General features: G+C 41.8%; 2 protein-coding genes across 3 annotated transcripts in view; both read right to left on the bottom strand.

The window, feature by feature from the left end:
• The window catches only part of LOC141781488 (all-trans-retinol 13,14-reductase-like), a 92,851-nt gene that overhangs the window by 17,144 nt on the left and 52,586 nt on the right, over nt 1-23,121 (bottom strand). The gene's annotated exons all lie outside the window — the stretch shown is intronic.
• mpp2a (MAGUK p55 scaffold protein 2a) lies at nt 1,025-22,636 on the bottom strand. Of its 2 annotated transcripts, XM_074657297.1 has the most exons (14): nt 22,481-22,636; nt 15,669-15,718; nt 10,634-10,734; nt 10,291-10,446; nt 8,328-8,498; nt 7,975-8,082; nt 6,958-7,077; nt 5,592-5,723; nt 5,353-5,455; nt 4,041-4,109; nt 3,705-3,866; nt 2,809-3,011; nt 1,808-1,936; nt 1,025-1,640 (listed from the first exon to the last, which is right to left on the bottom strand). In XM_074657297.1, the coding sequence occupies exons 2-14, from the start codon at nt 15,697-15,699 to the stop codon at nt 1,464-1,466; spliced, it is 1,662 nt and encodes a 553-aa protein (XP_074513398.1). In that variant the 5' UTR covers nt 15,700-15,718; nt 22,481-22,636; the 3' UTR covers nt 1,025-1,463. The 2 variants fall into 2 exon arrangements, with proteins under 2 accessions (XP_074513398.1, XP_074513397.1); XM_074657296.1 differs by lacking the exon at nt 22,481-22,636 and having other exon boundaries at nt 15,557-15,684.

Here is a 23,121-nt window from a genome sequence, read left to right as displayed (position 1 = left end):
GCATCTGCCTATAAAGGCCTGCTCACACCAGCTGAATTAATCTGTGTCTTTGCTAAATATTTGATCGTAGAAACTTGGTGATGTAGGGTAGTAATTTGTCAAATATAACATTCTCTGATAAAAAGTAATTTGACATGAAGAACATTCAAAGTTATTCTAGACCTGTAGTATTAAACCTCCAGTACTCTAGACCTGTAGTATTAAACCTCCAGTACTCTAGACCTTTAGTATTAAACCTCCAGTATTCTAGACCTTTAGTATTAAACCTCCAGTATTCTAGACCTGTAGTATTAAACCTCCAGTATTCTAGACCTGTAGTATTAAACCTCCAGTATTCTAGACCTTTAGTATTAAACCTCCAGTATTCTAGACCTGTAGTATTAAACCTCCAGTATTCTAGACCTGTAGTATTAAACCTCCAGTATTCTAGACCTGTAGTATTAAACCTCCAGTATTCTAGACCTTTAGTATTAAACCTCCAGTACTCTAGACCTTTAGTATTAAACCTCCAGTATTCTAGACCTGTAGTATTAAACCTCCAGTATTCTAGACCTGTAGTATTAAACCTCCAGTATTCTAGACCTTTAGTATTAAACCTCCAGTATTCTAGACCTTTAGTATTAAACCTCCAGTATTCTAGACCTGTAGTATTAAACCTCCAGTATTCTAGACCTTTAGTATTAAACCTCCAGTATTCTAGACCTTTAGTATTAAACCTCCAGTATTCTAGACCTGTAGTATTAAACCACTCATTATTATGGACCTCTAGTATTAAACCATATTTGCTGTTAGCACCAGCAAACAGGGTGTCGCCAAATCAACCAGGACTGATTGCCACTTTAAATAATAAGTCATAAAAATGTATTCATGACAATAATATAAAATCGCTGACCTTTTTTCATTTCATGCTGTTGTAAATTGAAGAACTTTTTGGACTGCCAGGCAAACAAATGAGCATATTTAAGATATCTGTGTGTTCGGTTGTAAGTCATGACGGGCGTTTGTCATTATTTTCAACTGAAAATAAAAACATTTTACTAGCCCTCATAGCTGGGGAGATTAAGGTTAACCATCAGTATCGATCTCTGCGATCATGAAATGTAAACGATGACGAAATCTGCTGATCATCTCCAGTAATAACACCATACAAATCATTTAAAAACATACAAAAGTCTGCTCTAAAATCCATACACACACTCGCACGCACACACACACACACACACACACACACACAGTCCTTGATGTGGTAAAATCTGACATAATCCTATTTAAATAATGGACGTCTTATTCAAGAAAATATCCCGTAATGTAGCAACTTTAGCAAGGAAATAGCTACTTCTATGGTCAAAATGTAATCTCTGTGTAAACTTTAGGAAACCTCTATAAGAACTTCCATTGTTGGCACAGTTTGTCTTCCTTATGTTCCCTCCCTCCCTCCTCTGCCCTCCACATACAGCCTCTGTCTAGAACACCCAGGTGACCGGGACCCACTGGGGGTTTTTAGAAACCGTTTCTAGGGCGGCCTTGACGGTGCGGTAGGTCTCGTCCAGGTTGTCGTTGACGATGCCGAGGTCAAAGTAGTGGCCGAAGGCCGCCTGGATTTTAGTGCTCTCGTCGCACGTCCTCTGCAGCTCTTCGTCCTGAAACAGAAAACACGTGACGGTCGGTGGTTTTGCACATTCCCGTTGAATTGTTACCGTAATCACAGGACCTCATCTTTGAACTATTTCCAGTTTATATTGACTCCTACGCTGCTTCTTGAGCTGAAAATGTTAGTTTTCTCTACGTGTGTGTGAGTGTTTCTTACCGTCAGTGTTTTGGCAACCACCGCCGCCTCTACAGCGGAGTGGTTCATTGCCTTGAGCACCTCAAAGTCTGGAGACTGAAGGAACACCACGTAGGGCAGGAACTCCGAGGTCCTCAGCACTTTGAGAGACTACAATACAAACACATTGGAGTTGGGAGTGTCTTAGAGAGTTTAAACAACTGGAGATTCCTGGCTGGTGACACTCAGTGACTAACTTTGTACTCTCCTACTATGGAGCGCGGAAGCTGCCACAATCATAAATTAATAAATTAATTAATAAATTAATAAATAAATGACTCGTAAATAAATTAATAAATTAATAAATAAATGACTCATAAATAAATTAATAAATAAATAAATGACTGGTAAATAAATTAATAAATAAATGACTCGTAAATAAATCAATATTATTATATTCAAAATAAATGTAGGCATTAATAAATTGATAAAATATGACATAAATGGATATTTGTTATAATTATAATACTTACAGTCTTTAATGCACTTTAAGGCAACTTTTTAAAATATCTACATATCATCTGTCACTGTCAGTATAAATCCTACTTACTGTACATACAGTATATAGACATGTATACATACATACTGGACATAATCATCCAGTCCATGTATATCTATGCAGTATTTATTTAGTTTTTTGCACTATTTGTATTGTTTACAACTTCCAGAACACTTGAATTGAGAATTTATTTTATTTCTTATTTTATTGTTTTTTATATAGATTAATATAATATGTGTATACACACCTTTATTTTTTATTTATTAACATTTTGTTTTAATTCATTTGTTATGTTTTTTAATTTATATATTTATTTATGTATTTATTTAGTTAGAGAATTAAGCGAGTTACTTTGTATTTGTTTACTAGTGGATCTTGACCGCTCTAATACGCTCAGTATCTACTGGTGTGTTTCTATATCTGTTTATAAGCCATGCAGAAATCAGTAGTGAGGGCTTTGAATGATTTCTTTACATATGTGTACCTGAGGGTTGGCGTCCAGTATGCAGATGCGTCCTGCCTCCACCACCTCATGAATGGAGTCCATCTTGATCCCATACAGGCTGCCGTCGTACTCTCCGTGTTCAAGATAGCGCCCGTTCTTGATGTCGGCCTCCATCTTGCTGCGGCTGGTGAAGGCGTACATCCGACTCTCACGATCTTCCTTTTTGGGCTTTCTGGAGGTGTCTGGACGGACGCAAAACAATCCAGTCACGTATGCACACACATGCATTTCCCCTCTTAGCTTGAGTTTGTTAAAAGGTCCCATATCGTAAAGAGTGAGATTTCCATGTCTTTTATATTATAAAGCAGGTTTAAGTGCTATATAAATACTGTTAAACTATCAAAACACTCAATATACGGAGAAATACGCACAGTCCGTATTCAGAAATTGTGCGTTTGAAACAAGCCGTTAGGATTTCTGTCCATTTGTGATGTCACAAATATACAATATTTAGACCATTTCACAGTTTTAAACATAAACATTCTAAATGTGTCCCAGTTTATTTCCTGTTGCAGTGTATGTAAATAACATCAGCTGACAGGAAGTAAACATGGACCCAAACTGTTGCCTAGCAACGCAATTCTGTTGCAATTCCGTTGAAATGCACTAAAACGGAGTGTTTCAGACAGACTGTAAATACAGGTATATTCAAGCAGACAGTATGAGGAAAATAATATGTTTTTTTTAACATTAAAGCATGTAAACATGTTCTAGTAGAAACACAAAATACAAGTATGAACCTGAAAATGAGCATGATATGGGACTTTAAAATCATTTTCTGTCAGAACCACACTGAATATCTGTATCAGCTATCAGCTCCTGCTCCTAGTTCAGCTATATGATGTTTTACTAATTTAATAGATCACATTTCATACATGGGATGGTGGTGCCGAAGAGTAGCGGATCCCTCAGTAGAAGCTTGTTCTTCAGTCTCCGCCGCCCCACACCCTGGGCACCAATCAGAATCAGAGTTTTCCTCTTGAAAGGCGGAACCTTGGCCACCTCCTCGTAGAGCAATATCTCATGTCTGTCGAACTCTGACAGAGGATGGAGATATATAGCGTAGAGGGACAGACAGATGAGAAAGAAAAGTAGAAGAGTTGGGGGAAAAAAAGAGAATAAGAAGACGGAAGGAAGAAGTTGACCGCTATATGCAAGGATATCATGAAACTACATTTACAGCCATACATCTACAGCACAGGCTTTGTTACCTGCATTCTTGGTGGTCACGTACATCATTTTCTTCTTCTTCTTCCCTCCAACACCAGTACAAAGATTTCCTGTCACATTAAATGGGGCACAGAGTTAGTCACACTAGGGCTGATGTCCTGGCTCATCCATCGGGGTTATGTGCCAAATTATTTCTGGTCAGGACAATTTGCACGGCAACCAAGTAGAGAGGAAGTTACTGGACCCAACCGAAACACAGTGGTATCAATCTTCTCATCTAACTTCCTCTGGTTATTACTAGCGGGATGAATTGGAAAAAAGCATGACTGTCACATGTCTGGGCTACAAACCACTATCATCTTGATGATCTGTATCTGATCTGATACAGCTTCTTCTTCGCACATCAGATGACTTGCTTTACAGCTCTCAGACTACACTCACTGCAGAGCAGGAACATTTAGAATCATCTAATAACTCTTGGGTTTATTAAAGCTCCTCTGATCATTGGTACATAAACTTCATGATGTGTATATACAGACATGGCATTCACCACCAGGTGGCGGTGTAAAACAGCAGAAGAATGAAGAGGGAACAATGGCGCACAGAAACAGTAGGGAAGGTGTAACAGGAGCTAAATACACAGGCTGAGAGCTGTAAAGGGCTTCTGCTCCCTGTCATCAATATATTTAGGGATGCACCGATACCACTTCTTTCAGATCGAGTAAAAGTACAAGTACTTACATTTGGGTACTCGCCGATACCGAGTACCGACACGAGTACTTCTCTGTGCCAAAAGACCCTCGTTAACAGCCAGCTGGAGGGTGTGAGCGACACACGGCAGGCTGGGGAGTCCCGCATACGAGGCGGTGCGCCGCCACCGACTCTAGGTCGGTTTGGAAAGGCTCGGGGCGAAGGTGCTTCCCAGTGGCGTGGACAAAGTGTCACCGGAGCGGACTGTCTTTTTGCGCCCCAACCACGTCGTGCCCCCAGAGCGGGGCTCGGCCCATGTAAAAGGCGCCAGGGGTCTGCGGCGATGTCGGTAACCCACCTGACCTGTCTTGAAACAAGGACCGAGGAGTCTAACGCACGCGCGAGTCAGAGGGTGCAAGCAAAACCCAGTGGCGCAATGAAAGTGGTGATGAGAGGTCAACGTCACGCTGCCGTAAAGTAGTATCGGCGCCGTTGTATCGGAGCCGCTTTGCGAGTACGAGTACATGAGCACAATAACGGACCCGATACCCGATACCCGATACTGGTATCGGTATCGGTGCATCCCGACTTATATTAATTTGTATTATCAGATTATTCTCCATCTGTAATTATTAATCATCACTATTGTTTCTCTCCAGTTACCTGCTGGCGCCAGTTCCACATCTCTCTTGACAAACGCTTTCCTCTTCTCCTCCAGCATCTGGCTGGGGATCAGCCCCGCGCTGCCGCCCTCCACATGACGGGCCTGTATAACACACACATTCAGAACAAACGCCGACACTTGTATTGCTCCTGTGCTTTTATTATCACATTTCAATCTAAAGACAATCTGAATTTGAACACAAACAAGTGAAGATTTGAACATGTTTTTTGCACCACACCTGCCACCAGTTGACGTCATCCTGGTTGACTATCTGCAGGATGTCTCCTGTCTCGAACCTCAAGCCTGCCTCCTTACAGGGAATCAGGTTGTCGTTGGCCGGGTCGTAGTCATAGTGACACTTAAAGAACACCTGGAGAAACAGAAACAGGTTAGGGGGTGTCAGACGGGGCGGCTGTGTATCTCAGGAGATCGGGTCGTCCACTAATCAGGAGATCGGCGGTTCGATCCCCGCGCTCCTCCAGTCCGCGTGTCGAAGTGTTCTCGGGCGAGATACTAAACCCCAGTAGGATTTCTCAATAATATTCTTGATACCATGGTAAAAAAACAAAAACAATACACACTTTGGATACGTTGTTAAAGGAACAATATGTAGCACTGACAGCTAGCGTAACAGCACTCCAAATTCAAAACACTGGAGCCGTGGCTGATAGCAGTTAGCGTGTGTTAGCATCACGGTGTAAGCCTCCGGACAGCAGTAGTGGGGATCATTTCAGCGGCTGTGTGTGTCAAATACTCGCTGCCTTGATAACCCAGCTGCACACGGACCACAGACAGATGTGCCAAGGCTTTTCAGGTCGGGTAGAATCTAACGTTAACTCTGTTGATCCAGTCCGTTAGCTTGCTTCCATGGCTGCAGAAGGCTGTTTAGTGTTTGCGTGCCAGTTTGTTACATATGTGTCAACGGGGTGTTGAAATGGGCAGTGGACGGGATCACACCGGCCGAAACAAAAAAAGACGTTACGGACCGGAATGGACATTTTAAAGGAGAACTTACTGGCTGTAGCATTGTTGTTGGAGAGGCCAGTATTTAAATTCAGCATGTTTCCTTAATCTTTGAAGACATATCGTGGTCATTTTATGATTTATTACAGTAAATATATTACATATTGGTCCTTTAATGTAACGTTAACATGTACTGAAACTCACTCACAATCTGGATGTGTGTCTTTGAGGTACTTCTTTGAGTTGGAAGTGTTTCCTCCTTTTGTCTGAAATGTTTGATGGCACTGTTTGCGTACTGTTTTCTGCAAATTTCTATTTATTTATTGTCGCGTCGATGGTGAGTTTACTGCACTGTTAGTCTCGAGCACCCCGGTACCTATGGTACCTGCGGTACTGTAGAAAAACAAGTACCGTCACGTTTTCAGAATTTTGGCATCGACCTGGCAACGAAGTTTCTTCTTTGGTTCTTGTGACATCCCTAGATACAGATATGTACGTCCTCAATGGTGCATTTGACAATGTGGGCTATTTATTTACTATTATTTCATAATCCTCAGTCACCAGAAAGAAACATGTACGACTGGTAGCATGAGCATGTGTGTCCACTCTGTGTGTGTGCGTGTAGCGTTTGCATCTGTCACCTGTCCTGCCTGTATGGCTTCATGGTAGCTGGGCAGTATCTTCAGAACTACACTTCCACTGGCTGCTTGCAGCTCCTCCTGCAGCACCCTGGCATCCTGGCCCACCTCTCGGCCATTCACCTGTTCAACACATCGGATAAAAGGACACATCAATAACCACATCTGACAGGTTATCATGGAGTTCACAAATATGTGAACAGTAGAAAGAGACACTTTAGTCGGAGTGTTTCTGGAGGGATCTTAACTATGTTTCAAAAGTCAAGGAACAACTACTGGAATTTCAAGGCACTCCCAGCATAAATCAAAAGACTGGACGGCGTCAGTAAGGTCATATCTACTTAAAGCTTCACTAGGCAGTATATCTTTGGCATCATTGGGCAAAAATTCCATAAGAACCTTTCAGCATATTGTAATTCAAGTGTTCTGAGAGATAACTAGACTTCTGCTCCTCCTCATGGCTCTGTTTTCAGGCTTTAGTAAATCTAGCCTGTGATGGGAGACTTTCACCAATCACAGGTCATTTCAGAGAGAGAGAGCGTTCCTATTGGCTGTGGTTCGGTCATGTGACCTGCGTTTGGCGTTCCTTCAAGCCATCTCAACATGGCGGCGGTGTCACAAACTTTCTCATTTTACAGCTAAACCGTGCACTACAAGATGATTCTGAAAACATCTGAGGAGAGAAATAGGCATTAACGTAACAGAATATTGATTCATATTTGATCAGCGCTGCCTAGTTTGACCATTTGGTCGGAGTTTGCGAGTGATTGACAGCTGGCTCTAATAGACAGCAGATGGACAGCAGATCTCAGATCAGCTCTTACTGCTTGTTTTCCTCCGGTCTGTGAAATATTGCAGATGCCGTTAGGAGCACCGGAGGACACAGAGGCACATGATTTATTCCAGGTTACCTGTTTCATATACTACTGTCACGATATAGTGACTGTTTTATAAAAATAACTTTTTATAAATCTTATTTGCTCCAATCTCACCTACTTCAGCTTTAACGGTCTACCTTACCTCTTTGATGATATCTCCGACATGCAGCAGTCCTTGCTGGTCGATCATCCCTCCGTGGAGGATGCGGGCTATAATCAGCTCACCACCCTCCACCTTGAACGTTACACCCTGAAACACAGTTAATATCCGTTAACATTATCATGTACAGCAGTAAGTAAAACACAAACTACACATGACCTGCTGTTTTACTAGAAGCACAACATTCAGGAACTGGGACTCGGGCTCTCTTTGAATTACTGATTCAATGCTTTTATAACAAACATAAAGAATGCTTGGAGCAGAAAAGTGCAAACCAACATGGACTGAACTCAGCTGTGTCGACTGTGTTTTTGTAATGTAGTAATGTTACCTACCAGGTGCTCCCCCGCCACTTTGCGTATGCCCACCATGCGGATAGCGTCAGGTGGCGGCTGCAGGTTGTGGGTGTGGCCGTCGTCCTGCTCGTGATCCACAAAATCACATGGGCTGGGGGGCAGGCTGTCACATGCCTGGGACGCCACTGAGTCATGAGTCTCCAGCAGAGACTGACAAGCCAGAAAAGAATACATTCAATGTTAGACATTATCACAATATGTAACACTATTGGCTTTTTTAAAGGTCCCACATCGTGCTCATTTTCAGGTTCATACTTGTATTTTGTGTTTCTACTAGAACATGTTTACATGCTGTAATGTTAAAAAAAAACTTTATTTTCCTCATACTGTCGCCTCAATATGCCTGTATTTACCCTCCGTCTGAAACGCTCCGTTTTAGCGTATTTCGACGGAATTGCAACAGAATTGCGACGAAATTGCAACAGAATTGCGTTGCTAGACAACAGCTTGGGTCCATGTGTACTTCCTGTCAGCTGGTGACACACACATACACTGCAACCAGGAATAAACTGGGACACATTTAGAATGTTTACGTTTAAATCTGTGTAAAGAGTCTAAATATTGTATATTTGTGACATCACAAATGGACAGAAATCCTGACGGCTTGTTTTAAATGCAGAGTTTCTGAATATGAGCTGTATGTATTTCCCTGTGGATTGAGCGTTTCGATACTTTCACAGTATTTATATAGGACTTAAGCCTGCTTTATAATAAAAAAACATGAAAATCAAATTTTTTATAATGTAGGACCTTTAAAGAAGCAAGATGCAGCACTGACAGCTTTTCAGGTCGGTAGATTCTAATGTTAACGTTATCTCTGTTGATCCAGCTTGTTTCCATGGCTGCAGAAGGCTGTGTAGTGTTTGTTTGTATCATATGTGTCAATGGGGTGTTGAAATGGGCAGGGGACGGGGTCACACTGGCCAAAACAAAAACAGATGTTCAGCACCGAATGGACATTTCAAAGGAGAACATACCGACCGTAGCATTGTTGTTGTTTCAATTCAGCATGTTTCCTTAATCTTTGATGACATATCATGGTCATTTTATGATTTATTACGGTAAATATATACATATATATTACATATTGGTCCTTTAAGTGTGTGAGGAGAAAAGAGGTGCAAAGGTTTACAAAACCCCATTTTATGATCAGATTCAGCAAAACAAGTTTAATTTATGGTTTCCTAATACAATCCACATTAAAGACATTTTGACACTGGACTATATTTTTCACTGTTTTGCTATGCTTGCTTTGCTTTTACTAGTGTGTGCTAGTGTGCCCATTTGGAACGAGCCGATTGCTTGGCTCCCGGTAGCCTTCTGGTATTGCTGCTTGCAGCATTGTCGGGGGCTCGTCAGTACTGGAAATTAGCACCAGCCACCAGCCAAATGCTGGTAAAATATGGAAGTGGCTGCTTAGATTTGCTTCACTCACCGGCCAAAAAAAACAATGGTAATCTACGGAGTGGCTGGTAGATTAGATTTGATACGAGCCACAGTGGCAAGTGGACAACATCGGGGCTCGTGCCCATTCGGAGAGCGTGGTCGTTCGGAGCAGGCACATTGCTTGACCCCAAGGAAGTGCTTCTTTCAGCATCTGGCAAAAAAGTGAACTGCAGTCAATGAGCTGCGGCCTGTAAAGGCAGAGCCCTGAAGCCCCGCCCCCGCCGCTGCACAGTGCGCTGTGTGCTTGTCTATTCAAAGATTACTGATATTGAAAGTTTCGCGTGTCCAAATTGCACCAAATTTGACACCGCGCTACCTTGGGTCCCCAACAATACACACACCAAGTGTGAAGTCGATCGGATGAGCGGTTCTCGAGATATGTGAGGGACACACAGACAGACAGACAGACAGACAGACAAACAAACAGACAGACAGAGACAGACAGACAGAGAGAGAGACAGACAGACAGACAGACAGATGTGTGTGTTTTCTCCACCTGGAAGTGAGGCTGTGTGAGGATGTGGCTGAGCTCAGCAGCAGTGTCCGAGTGAGGGGTGAAGGGGTCCAGCTCACTGAGGATCTCCTGCAAGAGCTCCACGTTGTTCTCCCTCACCGGCGACGGACGCGGCTCCTTCAGGCTCTCGTCCTGCTCCTAACACGCAAACACACACATGTTCATCAAGACGGATACACGTAGACACAACAACATGTATGTATGTGCACATAAACAGACGCACAGACACACACCGGTAAGTCTATTTCAATTATTGATGTCATCCAGTGTGTGTGTGTGCGTGTGTGTGTGTGTGTGTGTGTGTGTGTGTGTGTGTGTACCACACCAGAGGGCTCTCCATGATGCCTTTGAGGTAGATGAGGTCCAGGTCATTGGCTGTGGTGGAGCTGGTGGTGCTGTCGCTCATCGCGTCCAACACCTGTGGCCCTGTGACACACATACACACACACACACACACACACATGCACACAAACACACGCACACACACACACACACACGGACAAGGAATATAATGAGACAGTGACAAGTGACAGAGCTTTTCTGGCTGAACTGTACTACTTTAAATTAGGGCTGTCAGTCGATTCACATATCGAATGAATGTCCATAGTTAATCGCAAATTAATCCCACATTTTTTTTATCTGTTCAAAATGTACCTTAAAGGGAAAATGTCAAGTATTTAATACTCTTATCAACATGGGAGTGGGCAAATATGCTTGCTTTATGCAAATGTATGTATATATTTATTATTGGAGATCAATTAACAACACAAAATAAAGACAAATATTGTCCAGAAACCCTCACAGATACTGCATTTAGCATAAAAAATAATATGCTCAAATCATAACATGGCAAACTGCAGCCCAACAGGCAACAACAGCTGCCAGTGTGTCAGTGTCCTGACTTCATGTTCAATCAGTAGAGCTGAACTGAGTGTCATGTTTTTTACATTCAAAGCTTTTATTGAGGTTTTCTGATGAAGCTCCTAATGCCTGTCGTCATATTTTAAGATGACATCCTCCTAGAGCAGGGATCAGCAACATGTGTCTCTTTAGCTCCTCTCCAGTGGCTCCCTGGGGATTTATAAAAATCGAAATGAATAACTGTTTTTTGTATACATTTTCATTTTTATCTATCATTGTTGTAGGTCTATGGTACGACGGAGCATTAGGGCCGCATTGAGAAAAAAAAGAAATAAATCTGAGATTTCGAGAATCAAGTCATAATATTACGAGAAAAAAAGTTGTAGTATTATGAGAATAAAGGCATAATATTATAAAGTAGCAATTTTACGTGTTATTTTCTTTTTTTCTCATAATATTCTGACTTTACTTTCATAATATTACGACTTTTTTCTAGTAAACTTCTGACTTTATTCTCGTAATATTATGACTTTATTTTTGTAATATTACGACTTTTGTTCTCGTAAAGTTATGACTTTATTTTCATAATTTTACATATTTTTCTTCAAAATCTCAGATGTTTTTTCCATCAATGTGGCCCTAATACTCCATAGTACATTTGCACTTGGGCCCTCACTGCATTAGACTTATATACTATATACTTAGACTATAAACTGTGTTACCTTCATCACAATGATCAAATGTTTTTCGGCTCCAGACAGATTTTTTTTTGCCTAAAATGTCTCTTTTGATAGTAAAGGTTGCTGACCCCTGACCTAGAAAAAGGGAAAAATATAGAAATGTAATTCATGGTGCCTCCCTTTGTGTTTTCGACCTCAGTGAAAATTTTGTTTTTGAAAGAAACACAACAACAAATATGGATTAAAGCAGAATATTTTGTCGGATAAAAACATGTTGTGAATTGGGGGAAATTATTTCATTTCTTTTGGACTGAAGACTGAGATGATTAAAGAGACGAGGACTGAGCGCCGCGTCGCTCACTGTGTGCGTGAGAAATAGAAGGTGGAACTTTGAACACAATATTTCTGTCAGTTATTGTTGATAGTAATTTGAATATCGATGTTATGAATGAAGCTTCGAAGCTTTTTCGAAGCTATTTGGTGCAGCACTAGTTCGATGTTCCGTTGTTTTATACCTGCGCAAAGTGCTCAGCGCACGCCTCAGCAAAACCTGTAGATTTGGCGTTTTTTCACATTAAACTCGGTGAAATTACAGTTGAGTTGGACCAAAGCACACTTGGTGATTGTTGGAAAGAGCAACGACGACGGTTTAGGAGAGGTTTACTTTGTTTCTGTCCGGTTTGAATGAAGTGTTTTACGATGCTCCTCTACGTACAGCTGATCTCAACATAAAGAAAAATACACGTGGATGATGGCGCAAGCTGAATGGAGAGAGAGGGGGGGGCAATCGTACTCGGGCAGCTTGGCGGAGGTCTGCGCTCTCTGAGTGCCATTCTAGTTATGAATTGTGATGTGAAAATATAGTATACGTTTGCCATTACTGCTCTACTGTAACCCCCGCCCCCCACATACACACACACACACAACACACAGACCACAGACCGTTAGTAGGACTGTCTCACATTCAAACACATTACGAGCTTCACATCGGCTTACATTTTTAATTATTTTCAGGCCTACACTCGTTCACTTTCAGGGTTAAGCATAGACTGTGTATACAGTGCTTGAAGTAGAAAGTGCCAGTACTCTCTTATTCACATGTGTGTACGTGTGTGTCGGCCAGTATCAGTAATCTCTTGCCGCTTATTATTTGTTCATTATTTCTTTAAGCATGTTAAACTGTGTCAGTCATAATCAGCTGTGATTTTATTGCTATATTATTATTGGGCTATGCATCTTCTACAGTAGGCCTATAAAACTCCAATAATATTCATGCTGGAACATTATAGGTCTAAGGTGGTGTGTTTAGTGTTAATAGTTAAAGGGGACATATCGTGCTCATCTTCAGGTTCATACTTGTATTTTGGGTTTCTACTAGAACATGTTTACATGTTGTAATGTTCAAACAACACATTATTTCCCTCATACTGTCTGTCTGACTATACCTGTATTTACCCTCTGTCGGAAACGCTCCGTTTTAGTGCATTTCAACGGAATGCAACGGAATTGCGTTGCTAGGCAACAGCTTGGGTCCATGTTTACTTCCTGTCAGCTGATGTCATTCACATACACTGCAACAGGAAATAAACTGGGACACATTTAGAATGTTTATGTTTAAAACTGTGTAATGGTCTAAATATTGTATATTTGTGACATCACAAATGGACAGAAATCCTGACGGCTTGTTTCAAACGCACAGTTTCTGAATACGGGCTGTGTGTATTCCTCCGTATATTGAGCGTTTTGATAGTTTAACAGTATTTATATAACACTTAAACCTGCTTTATAATATAAAAGACATGAAAATCTCACGTTTTACAATATGGGACCTTTGAAGTGTTATTGTAGCATATACGTAGTAGGGTATCATTCAGGTTTTAGGAGCAGAGTCCCAGTCAGGATGCTCCTACATATTATACAGAGACACAATCTGACTTTCAACAATGAATAAAAGATACCAGGAGATACTGGGTTTGGGGGTTCTCCCTCAAGAAAATGTGAAGGTCTTTGACTTAAAAATAATGCATTTTGACATCATTTTGGACCATTATCATTACTAGTTAAATGATTATTTTTATCATTTATCACAGCCTTTGTCTGAACATTTAATTCTTCTGGAAAGGTTTGCCTTGTAAAATAATATTCTATAAACCAATTCAGAGACCTTTTAAATAATGTTTCATTGTTTATATTTGTTCACAACTAAAAAAAAGTACTGACAAATTTTTCATTAATTATTTTACAAAAAGCACGTGAACATTGTATTTGATCAATTACAGCAGCGTCTCAGCGTTCTCTGTGTGTGTGTGTGTGTGTGTGTGTGTGTGTGTGTGTGTGTGTGTGTGTGCGTGTGCATGTGTGTGTGTGTGTGTGTGTGTGAGAGAGAGAGAAACGTTGGACTATTACGTGCGATGGATCTGTAAGTTATTAATAGCCTGGTAATAATTTGAATGTCAACGTTATGAATGAAGCTTCGCACTATTCAGCCCTAGTGCGCCCTGCAAGGGAGGAGAGGAGACGGAGAGATTCATTTCACACACCATTCAGTAGTTGTATGAGCTCATAATTCATATTCATAATAAATATTTTGGTAGTAAAACAAAAAAACATCACCGTGGCTATATCCCAATATCCAGGCCCTAAACCAACATTATGGTTACCTGGCTGTCTGTCACCAATGAAGGCAGGTCAGGGACACGTGGATGCTGCTCCGCGGTGCACTCGATTTGCGTGCGTTAACATGTGGCGGCTGTGACGAGGGAGGTCGAGGAGGAAGGGGCTCATCGGGCTCGCAGATTTAGAACTCAAATGCAGTTGGGTTTTTTTGCATTACAACACGCTTTTAATTGAGAATGTTTTTGAATTGAAAAATTTAAATATAAAAATTAGAAAAAGATATGGAAATAGAAAAAAAAATGTCTTGCAAAAAGGGCACTTATCTAGTCAGAGGCCAAAAGGAAAGGTGCTTGAGCACCACTCGGGGGGGCTATCTGTGCACGTTCCTGTGAGCGGAGTCCAAGAGTCTCTGGTGAGTGCAACTGTCCTAGTCTGTCCCAACTCCCCCCACGCTACTTTTGCTTTCTAGTCTTCAGACAAGTTGTGTTTCTTCGATACGATGGTGGCTCTCAAAAGTTCCATTCATTATGTGCAATCGTTGAATGCGATCTTAAGTATTTTATGCTGACCTGCGTCAATGAGTGAAAGAAATTGATGGTGTTAAAACAGCCGATAACGCCGTCCCGACTAACCCCGTCGTTGCAGAGGCGTAGCACCCCCACGCTCCGGTTCCCCCCCATGTTAACGCTGTTAGCACTGTTGATGTTGTTTTCAACTGTTAGCGCTGTAAGCACCATTAGCTGCGAGCCGCCAGCTCAGCTGTCGCCATGTTGAGAGCCGCGTGGAAGCAATAGAAATGCTCCCGATCTCACCTTACGATTAGAATTAGAATAGTTTAGGCCACGGGTTAAAAGTAACTAATTAAATCTAATAACTAACAGCATTTTCATGTCCTTGTACAAGCTGGAGTGTATTCTGTAGCTAGACACTATTGAAATGGCAAAATGAAATGATGTTATTGCAGTCAAAATTATATTAAGTTGTAAGTATTAAGTTTTCCCTACTATGGGTAGTTTTCAACGGAAACCCTACTCTAAATCAGTATCATGCAAGTGAAACGTTTCTTTTGCTTCAGTCAGATATTCTTGTACCTGTTTTTATCCGTTGAAACAGCCCCTTTTGTAAATTGGATGTGAAGGAAAGCATGGACAAAGAAAACATAATCAAATAGGAGCTAATGAGGAGGAAGGTGTCTGGTCTCACCAGGCTCTGTCCTGGTGGAGGCCACGGGCATGGTAGAGCTTCAGTCAAATCTGAGAGAGAAAGACAAATAAAGAGAGAGAGAGAGGGAAAGAGAGAGGATGAAATAGTCCATCTTTTACAGTGAATTCAGTTTTCAGTTTTAGCAGGCCTCCAGTCTTCGTCAGCCCTGCTCAACACCCCATCATCGGACCTTCAGCAACTCCATTCACCACCATCATCACCACCACCAGTGTCCAGACTCTTATATTCTGAACTAACCATCAACATCCCCTTTAAAGTTTCAGTAGGCAGTATATTTTTGGCATCATTGGGCAAAACTTCCATAATAACCTTTCAGCATATTGTAATTCAAGTGTTCTGAGAGATAACTAGACTTCTGCTCCTCCTCATGGCTCTGTTTTCAGGCTTTAGAAAATCTAGCCCGTGACAGGAGACTTTGACCAATCACACGTCATTTCAGACAGAGAGCGTTCCTATTGGCTGTGCTTCGGTCATGTGACCAGAACTTGACGTTCCTTCAACAGATTTTACAATGGCGGCGGCGGCGTCACAAACTTTCTCATTTTACAGCTAAACCGTGCACTACAAGATGATTCTGAAAACATCTGAGGAGAGAAATAGACATTAACGTAACAGAATATTGATTCATATTTGATCAGCGCTGTCTAGTTTGACCGTTTGGTCAGAGTTCACGAGTGATTGACAGCTGGCTCTCATAGACAGCAGCTGGACAGCAGACCTCAGATCAGCTCTTACTGCTTGTTTTCCTCCGGTCTGTGAAATCTTGCAGATGCCGTTAGGAGCACCGGAGGACACAGAGACACATGATTTTTTCATGTACTAATGTCACGATATAGCGACCGTTTTATTAAAAAAACTTTTTTTTATCATATTTGCTCCAATCTCGCCAACTGCAGCTTTAATATACTACGTCACGGTGGGGTCTAATCACCAAAGAGCCTTCACTATCCATATTATTGTGCACTATGCAATGAATTATTGTTCATTCTAAATTAAATCTCTCCTTATTGAAACGCAGTTATAGAGTAATGTTTACATTAGATCAGGCCAAATATTTTCCTCAGCGTAGCTGCAAACATAACCCAATAACCTTTTGAGTCACTCTTTTGGGCAAATTAAAGGATTCGACATTTTGGGAACCGCTTATTGGCTTTCTTGCTGAGAGATAGATGAGAAGATCAACACATGAAGCTACAGCCAGTAGCCGGCAGCCTGTTTGTATTATTGCCCTACAGCTGTTGTATGCAAACTCCTTTAACCAGCACAACATGGCACAACAAAGACACACACACACACACACACACATATATAAAGCAGACAGTGACGTCAGCAAGGGAGGGCGGAGCTCCAGCCATTGTTCTGGAAAGAGAGAGAGGGGAATGTGGGTGTAACTAATCTATACATCGCCATGACAACAGACACACTACAATTGCAAAAGAGAGGAGAACAAAGAGGCACGGACACGCCGTTCAACTATATATGAAATCCCTTCTACTCCTACAGCTTTAACACTATCTATCTATCTATCTATCTATCTATCTATCTATCTATCTATCCATGCACCTACCTATCCATCCATCCAAGCATGCCTTAAGGACATAAAACCCTGGATGACCTGCAACTTCCTGATGTTAAACTCAGACAAAACCAAAGTTATTGTACTTGGCCCCGAACACAAAATTATCTGATGCTATAGTTACTCTAGATGGCATTGCCCTGGCCTCCAGCACCACCGTATGGAATCTGGGAGTTATCTTTGATCAGGATATGTCCTTTAACTCTCACATAATACAAACTTCAAGGACTGCCTTCTTTCATCTACGTAACATTGCAAAGATCAGGCACATCCTGTCTCAAAACGATGCAGAAAAATTAGTCCATGCATTTGTTACTTCTAGACTAGATTACTGAAACTCCTTATTATTGGGCTGCTCCAATAAGTCTCTTAAGACTCTCCAGTTGATCCAGAATGCTGCAGCACGTGTACTGACAAGAACTAGAAAAAGAGATCATATTACGCCTGTATTAGCTTCTCTGCACTGGCTCCCTGTAAAGTCCAGAATATAATTAAAAATCGTCCTCCTCACCTACAAAGCGCTAAATGGTCTGCCACCATCATATCTTAAAGAGCTCATAGTACCCTATTACCCTACTAGAGCACTGCTCTCCCAGAATGCAGCAGGGTTACTTGAGGTCCCTAGAGTCTCCAAAAGTAGAATGGGAGCCAGAGCCTTCAGCTATCAAGCTCCTTTTCTGTGGATCTACTCCAAGTCTCAGTACGGGAGGCAGACACCGTCTCTACATTTAAGAGTAGGCTAAAGACTTTCCTCTTTGATAACGCTTATAGTTAGGGCTGGCCCAAGTCTGGCTCAGGCTGCCTTGGACCAGCCCCTAGTTATGCTGCTATAGGCCTAGACTGCCAGGGGACTTCCTGTGATGACACTGATCTCCTCTCTCCTTCTCTCCCTCTCCATCTGGATGCATTCACGACCCATTCATGCATGTTACTAACTTGAGTTCTTCCCCCGGAGTCTTTGTGCTTTCTCATCTCGCAGGTATCCATGGATCGGGTTACACCTGGATAGTGGTTGTGTCTGCTGCCTGCTCGACACCCACTGCTATTATAATTATCAGCCTTTTTATTATTAGTAGTAGTTATATTTCTATTATTATTACTGTTATTATTACTGATATTTCTAGTATCACTCTGTTCCATCCACTGCTATTGATTATTGTTAACAGTCCTATTTGTATTACTACTTATAGCTATTGTGCTATTATTGTGGTTGCTGCTCATCTCTCTCTCTCTCTCTCTCTCCCTCTCACTTTCTCTCTCTCTCTCTCAACCCAACCGGTCGAGGCAGATGGCCGCCCAACAGGGTTCTGCCCAAGGTTTATACCTGTTAAAGGGGAATATAATAATAGAGTACGGTACACTGCTCTATATGAAAAGCGTCTTGAGATAACTTCACAATATAAAAATTAATTGAATTGAATCTATCTAGCCATCCATCTTATCCATGTATCTATCTATCCCTCCATCCCCCTCACCTATCTATCTATCTGTCTATCTATCTATCTATCTACCTATCCATCCACCATCCATCCATCCATCCAACAAAGCTGCCGTGCTAAGCTGTAGCTCGTGGCTGCCATGGTAACCTGCCCTCCTCCTTCAGTTTTGCCTTCACACACACTTCCATTGCTGTTTATGCTAGAGTATGCATTGCACAACACCTCGGGCAAGAGCAGGAGAGTTGGAAGAGAAGATGGTGTAAAAGACTTTGAGATGTGAAGAGGAGAAGAGGATGGAGGGAGGACTGGGTGTAAATCATGATATCTGACCCACTATTATTTATCTTTTCCACTGATTACATTCAAGCTGATTACAACACGTGTAGTGGGAATCGCTACAACATACTAATTATCCAATCTGGTTAACAACATATCTTTAGGATTTATGTACCGCAATTCCTTGTTATTCACACTGTTATTCGCTCACCAACATAAACACTAACACCAAATATATCTGTGATCAGCAAAAATTGGTCAATAAATTCAATGTATTAGTGAGGGTGTACTAACATTAAATCAGTTTTTATTTTCTATTATATTCAGTATTGCTAATGGCCGTATTTGCAGATACTTCTTTATTTTCTATACTCACATTTGACATCAAATCATTTTATTAATTTAAATATAGGCCTTAAGAAAGAACTTAATTTGTTTTGTAATTCAGATGTCTCAAAGTCAAAATGTATTATTTGTAGTTCAAGACATGCACATATGAAGAAACACGTCTCACATTTCTGGTTAATTTGATAGAGCAGATTACAGAAACTAATGTCTTGGGTAAATGTCTTGGTCTGGTCTAGTGTTTCGTGGCGTAATAGGTCTATCTGTTATTAAAAGGTATCACTGATGTCCATCACAGAGCACTTTAAAGGTCCCATATCATGCTCATTTTCAGGTTCATACTTGTATTTTGTGTTTCTACTAGAACATGTCTACATGCTGTAATGTTCAAAATACCCTTTATTTTCCTCGTACTGTCTGCCTGAATATACCTGTATTTACCCTCTGTCTGAAACGCTCCGTTTTAGTGCATTTCAACGGAATTGCAACGGAATTACGTTGCTAGGCAACAGCTGGGGTCCATGTTTACTTCCTGTCAGCTGATGTCATTTACATACACTGCAACAAGGAAACAAACTGGAACACATTTAGAATGTTTACATTTAAAACCGTGTAATGGTCTATATATTGTATATTTGTGACATCACAAATGGACAGAAATCCTAACGGCTTTTTTCATTCTATTTAACAGCCAGAAGGGGGCAACTCCTCTGGTTGCTAAAAGAAGTCTGATTGTATAGAAGTCGACGAGAAAATGAGCCTACTTCTCACTTGATTTATTACCTCAGTACACATTGTAAACATCAGTTTATGGTCTCAATCGCTATTTTCAAGTCTTCTTCAATACAGCATGATGTTCATTTAGTACATTATGGTCCCATTTAGAGTCAGATAGATCATAAAGCAGGGGATGCTTTAGGGCGTGGCTACCTAGTGATTGACAGGTCGATACCACGGCGTTGTCCGGTCTGGGAGTTGTCCGTGTTTTCGTCCTACAACTTTAACCCTTTCACAGTGTGCTTTCACTTCATCAAAGTTAATTATAACATTTATGGTTACCTGAAAATGTCTTATTCAGTGATCGGTTGTACTTAGCTCCACCCTCTCGTGTCACTTCTGGTTGCAAAATACCAAGATGGTGACGGCCAAAATGCCAAACTCGAGGCTTCAAAACGGCAGTCCACAAACCAATGGGTGACGTCGCTGTGACTATGTCCACTTCTGACATAGAGTCTATGGTCCTATCCTATTTACCCGTTTCATATGTTTATGTACTTGTGTATATATGCATATGTACGTAAACGCAATTAACATACTTCGCACACCTCCGCACAACCCTGCGGGAAGGTGCCGAGTTGTTGGATTTTGAATGATTGCAGCCGAAAGGCAGGCTGTCCTCTCTAGTGCCTGGTGTGTGCGCCTCAGTCAAACTGAAACACCGATAGCTGCACACAACAGCCACTGCACACCGCAGAGGAGAGACAGAGGAACAAGGGAACTCACAGCAATATAACAAACCCGCGCTCATCCGTCAAGTACGGCCGCAAAGCATCTAAAGGGGGACTTGCGCCCATTGATGTATAATGCTTGTGCCTTGGTATCAGAAGCCGAGGGGCATGACGAAGCGGCGTTATTTGACCACCTGAAAGGGCTGCACATCCTGCGTGCTGTTATTGGCTAGGGGTTACACCCCCACTTGGGGCCAAAAGGCCGTTTACAGACGCACAGAAGCGTCTCGTGTAAAGCAGAATAATAAGAAAAGAGAGAACCCAGGCAGAGGGCTGCCGGGTCTCTGCAGAAACAGACACCACCACACACTGCTAGTGGGGCAGAAGTGATGATTGAGAGGGATTCTTTTTGTATCAGTCCATACATTGTTTTTTTTAGAAAATTGTTGAATATTATACCTTTAAGTTTGGTTTACATAATAAAATGAAATTATTGTCATTATTTTCTTCCTGTGGATCTCTCTGTTGCCCTGGTAACACTGCTGCAAACTCCATCTGCTACCCTCTTTCTCCTCATCTTGCCTTCTCTCTTTCCATCCACACTGTTTTCTCTCCTCCTCAACATCAACAACTCCCCCCACTGCCCTATCCTCTCTCTCTCCCTCTCTTTCTTTATGCTTTCCCTTACTCACATGCCCCCTAATGTTCCCTCCCTCCCTCCTCTCCTCTCCTCTCCTCTCCTCTCCTTCTACCTACATCCTCCCCTCCATTACTCCCTTATTCATCCCCCCTCCTCCTCCTTCATCACTCCCCCCCCCCCCCCCCATCATCCATCTGCTCACACGCTATAATATGTTAAGAGACTAGTCTTGCCAGGTGCGCACACTCACGCTCACTCACACACTCACACCATTACATACATAAAAGGTGTTCTTGCAATGTCTGGCAACCATAACCTGGTTTTAACTGTTGCTGGCCTCCATGCAGTGAAACTATCTGTTTTAAATAAAGATACAGTGTTTGCTGACATGTTTACATGATGATCTTTGTGCAGATATGAAGCTGATAGGTGGAGTGTTTGTGTCAGAGGAGGAGGTGAGTCACCTGAACCCCATCAACACTGTCTGCTGTCAATGTGGCTCTTCTTCTCTTGTTAAATGTCAACTTTTGCATTATCAGCAGTGTATCCCCCATCTACACACAACACGGCACGCGCGCGCACACACACACACACACAACCACACACACACACACACACACACGCTGAAGTCTAATGAGTCTCCGGGGTCACATATACAACAAAGCATGACACACACACACACACACACACACACACACACACACACACACACAAAGACTGCCCGAAAATGAAAAAGCTTTTTAATTTTATTTTTTTTGCATTTTAATATTAATAACGTGAGACTGTAACGTTATTAATACTGATGGTCCTATGAGCGACTACAGTCCAGTCCGCTGCTCTCAGTCCCGTTAAGCCAGCCTCAGTGGGACGAGACAGAAAAAAACAAAACAGAAGCACAATGAGTTCAGTACCACCACTGAACCATCACAGCCAGCCTCAGTGGGACGCCGAGGTGGTGCTGAACCAAACCACCGTGGTTCAGCACCACCACGGTGGTTTGGTTCAGTGGTTCAGCAGGCTGGCTGTGATGGATGTGAATGAAGCCGCCATGTTTGTGTTTCTCATACCTTTTCAACACAAAGAGACGTTTCCCGCCGCTGCTGTCTGTGATGTCTCGTCGTCTGGCTTTCCCTTGTCTTATTAGGGTTATTGTTATTATTATTATACATCCATGCGTCAAGACCACAGACGGTGTCAACGGCAGCAAGAAAAAGACTAGCACTTCCGGCAAAACATTTCAGAATAAAACGCTTGTGGCAAATATAGTAAGCATAGGCCCTACCGGTATGTGAAGAGTCAATAAAAAAACTAAAATTAAACTGTTATCATTGTTATGACATGACTAGAATGAACTGTTATAAGACCTAAACTACATGGTATGCACTATGAAGCATGTCGAACATGTTCAAACTAAATCTTGCAGGCCGATTCGACGTATTTCCGGTTCGACTTTCCACGTTACTGGTGTATTGACACCTATCTGAGTATTAAAGGGCCAGTGCGCTCCTCTCTGAGTCATCGACCTGGTCTCATCAGACTCTTCTTTGTGACAGGCCTGTTCTAAAATAAACGTGTCTGTATGTTCCTCCATTTCTATCGAGTGAAATGTTGTCAGAGAACAGACACACACACCAGGAAACAGGACCATAATAAACCCTTCAAGTTCCCATGCAGCTCTGAAGTTGGGATGAAAACAGAGCAACAGCAG

Source organism: Sebastes fasciatus, chromosome 13 (assembly GCF_043250625.1).
Source record: "Sebastes fasciatus isolate fSebFas1 chromosome 13, fSebFas1.pri, whole genome shotgun sequence".
NCBI classification, from domain to species: Eukaryota; Metazoa; Chordata; class Actinopteri; order Perciformes; family Sebastidae; genus Sebastes; species Sebastes fasciatus.
Note: the sequence above shows the minus strand (reverse complement) of the source record. Positions and strands in the feature narration are given on the sequence as shown.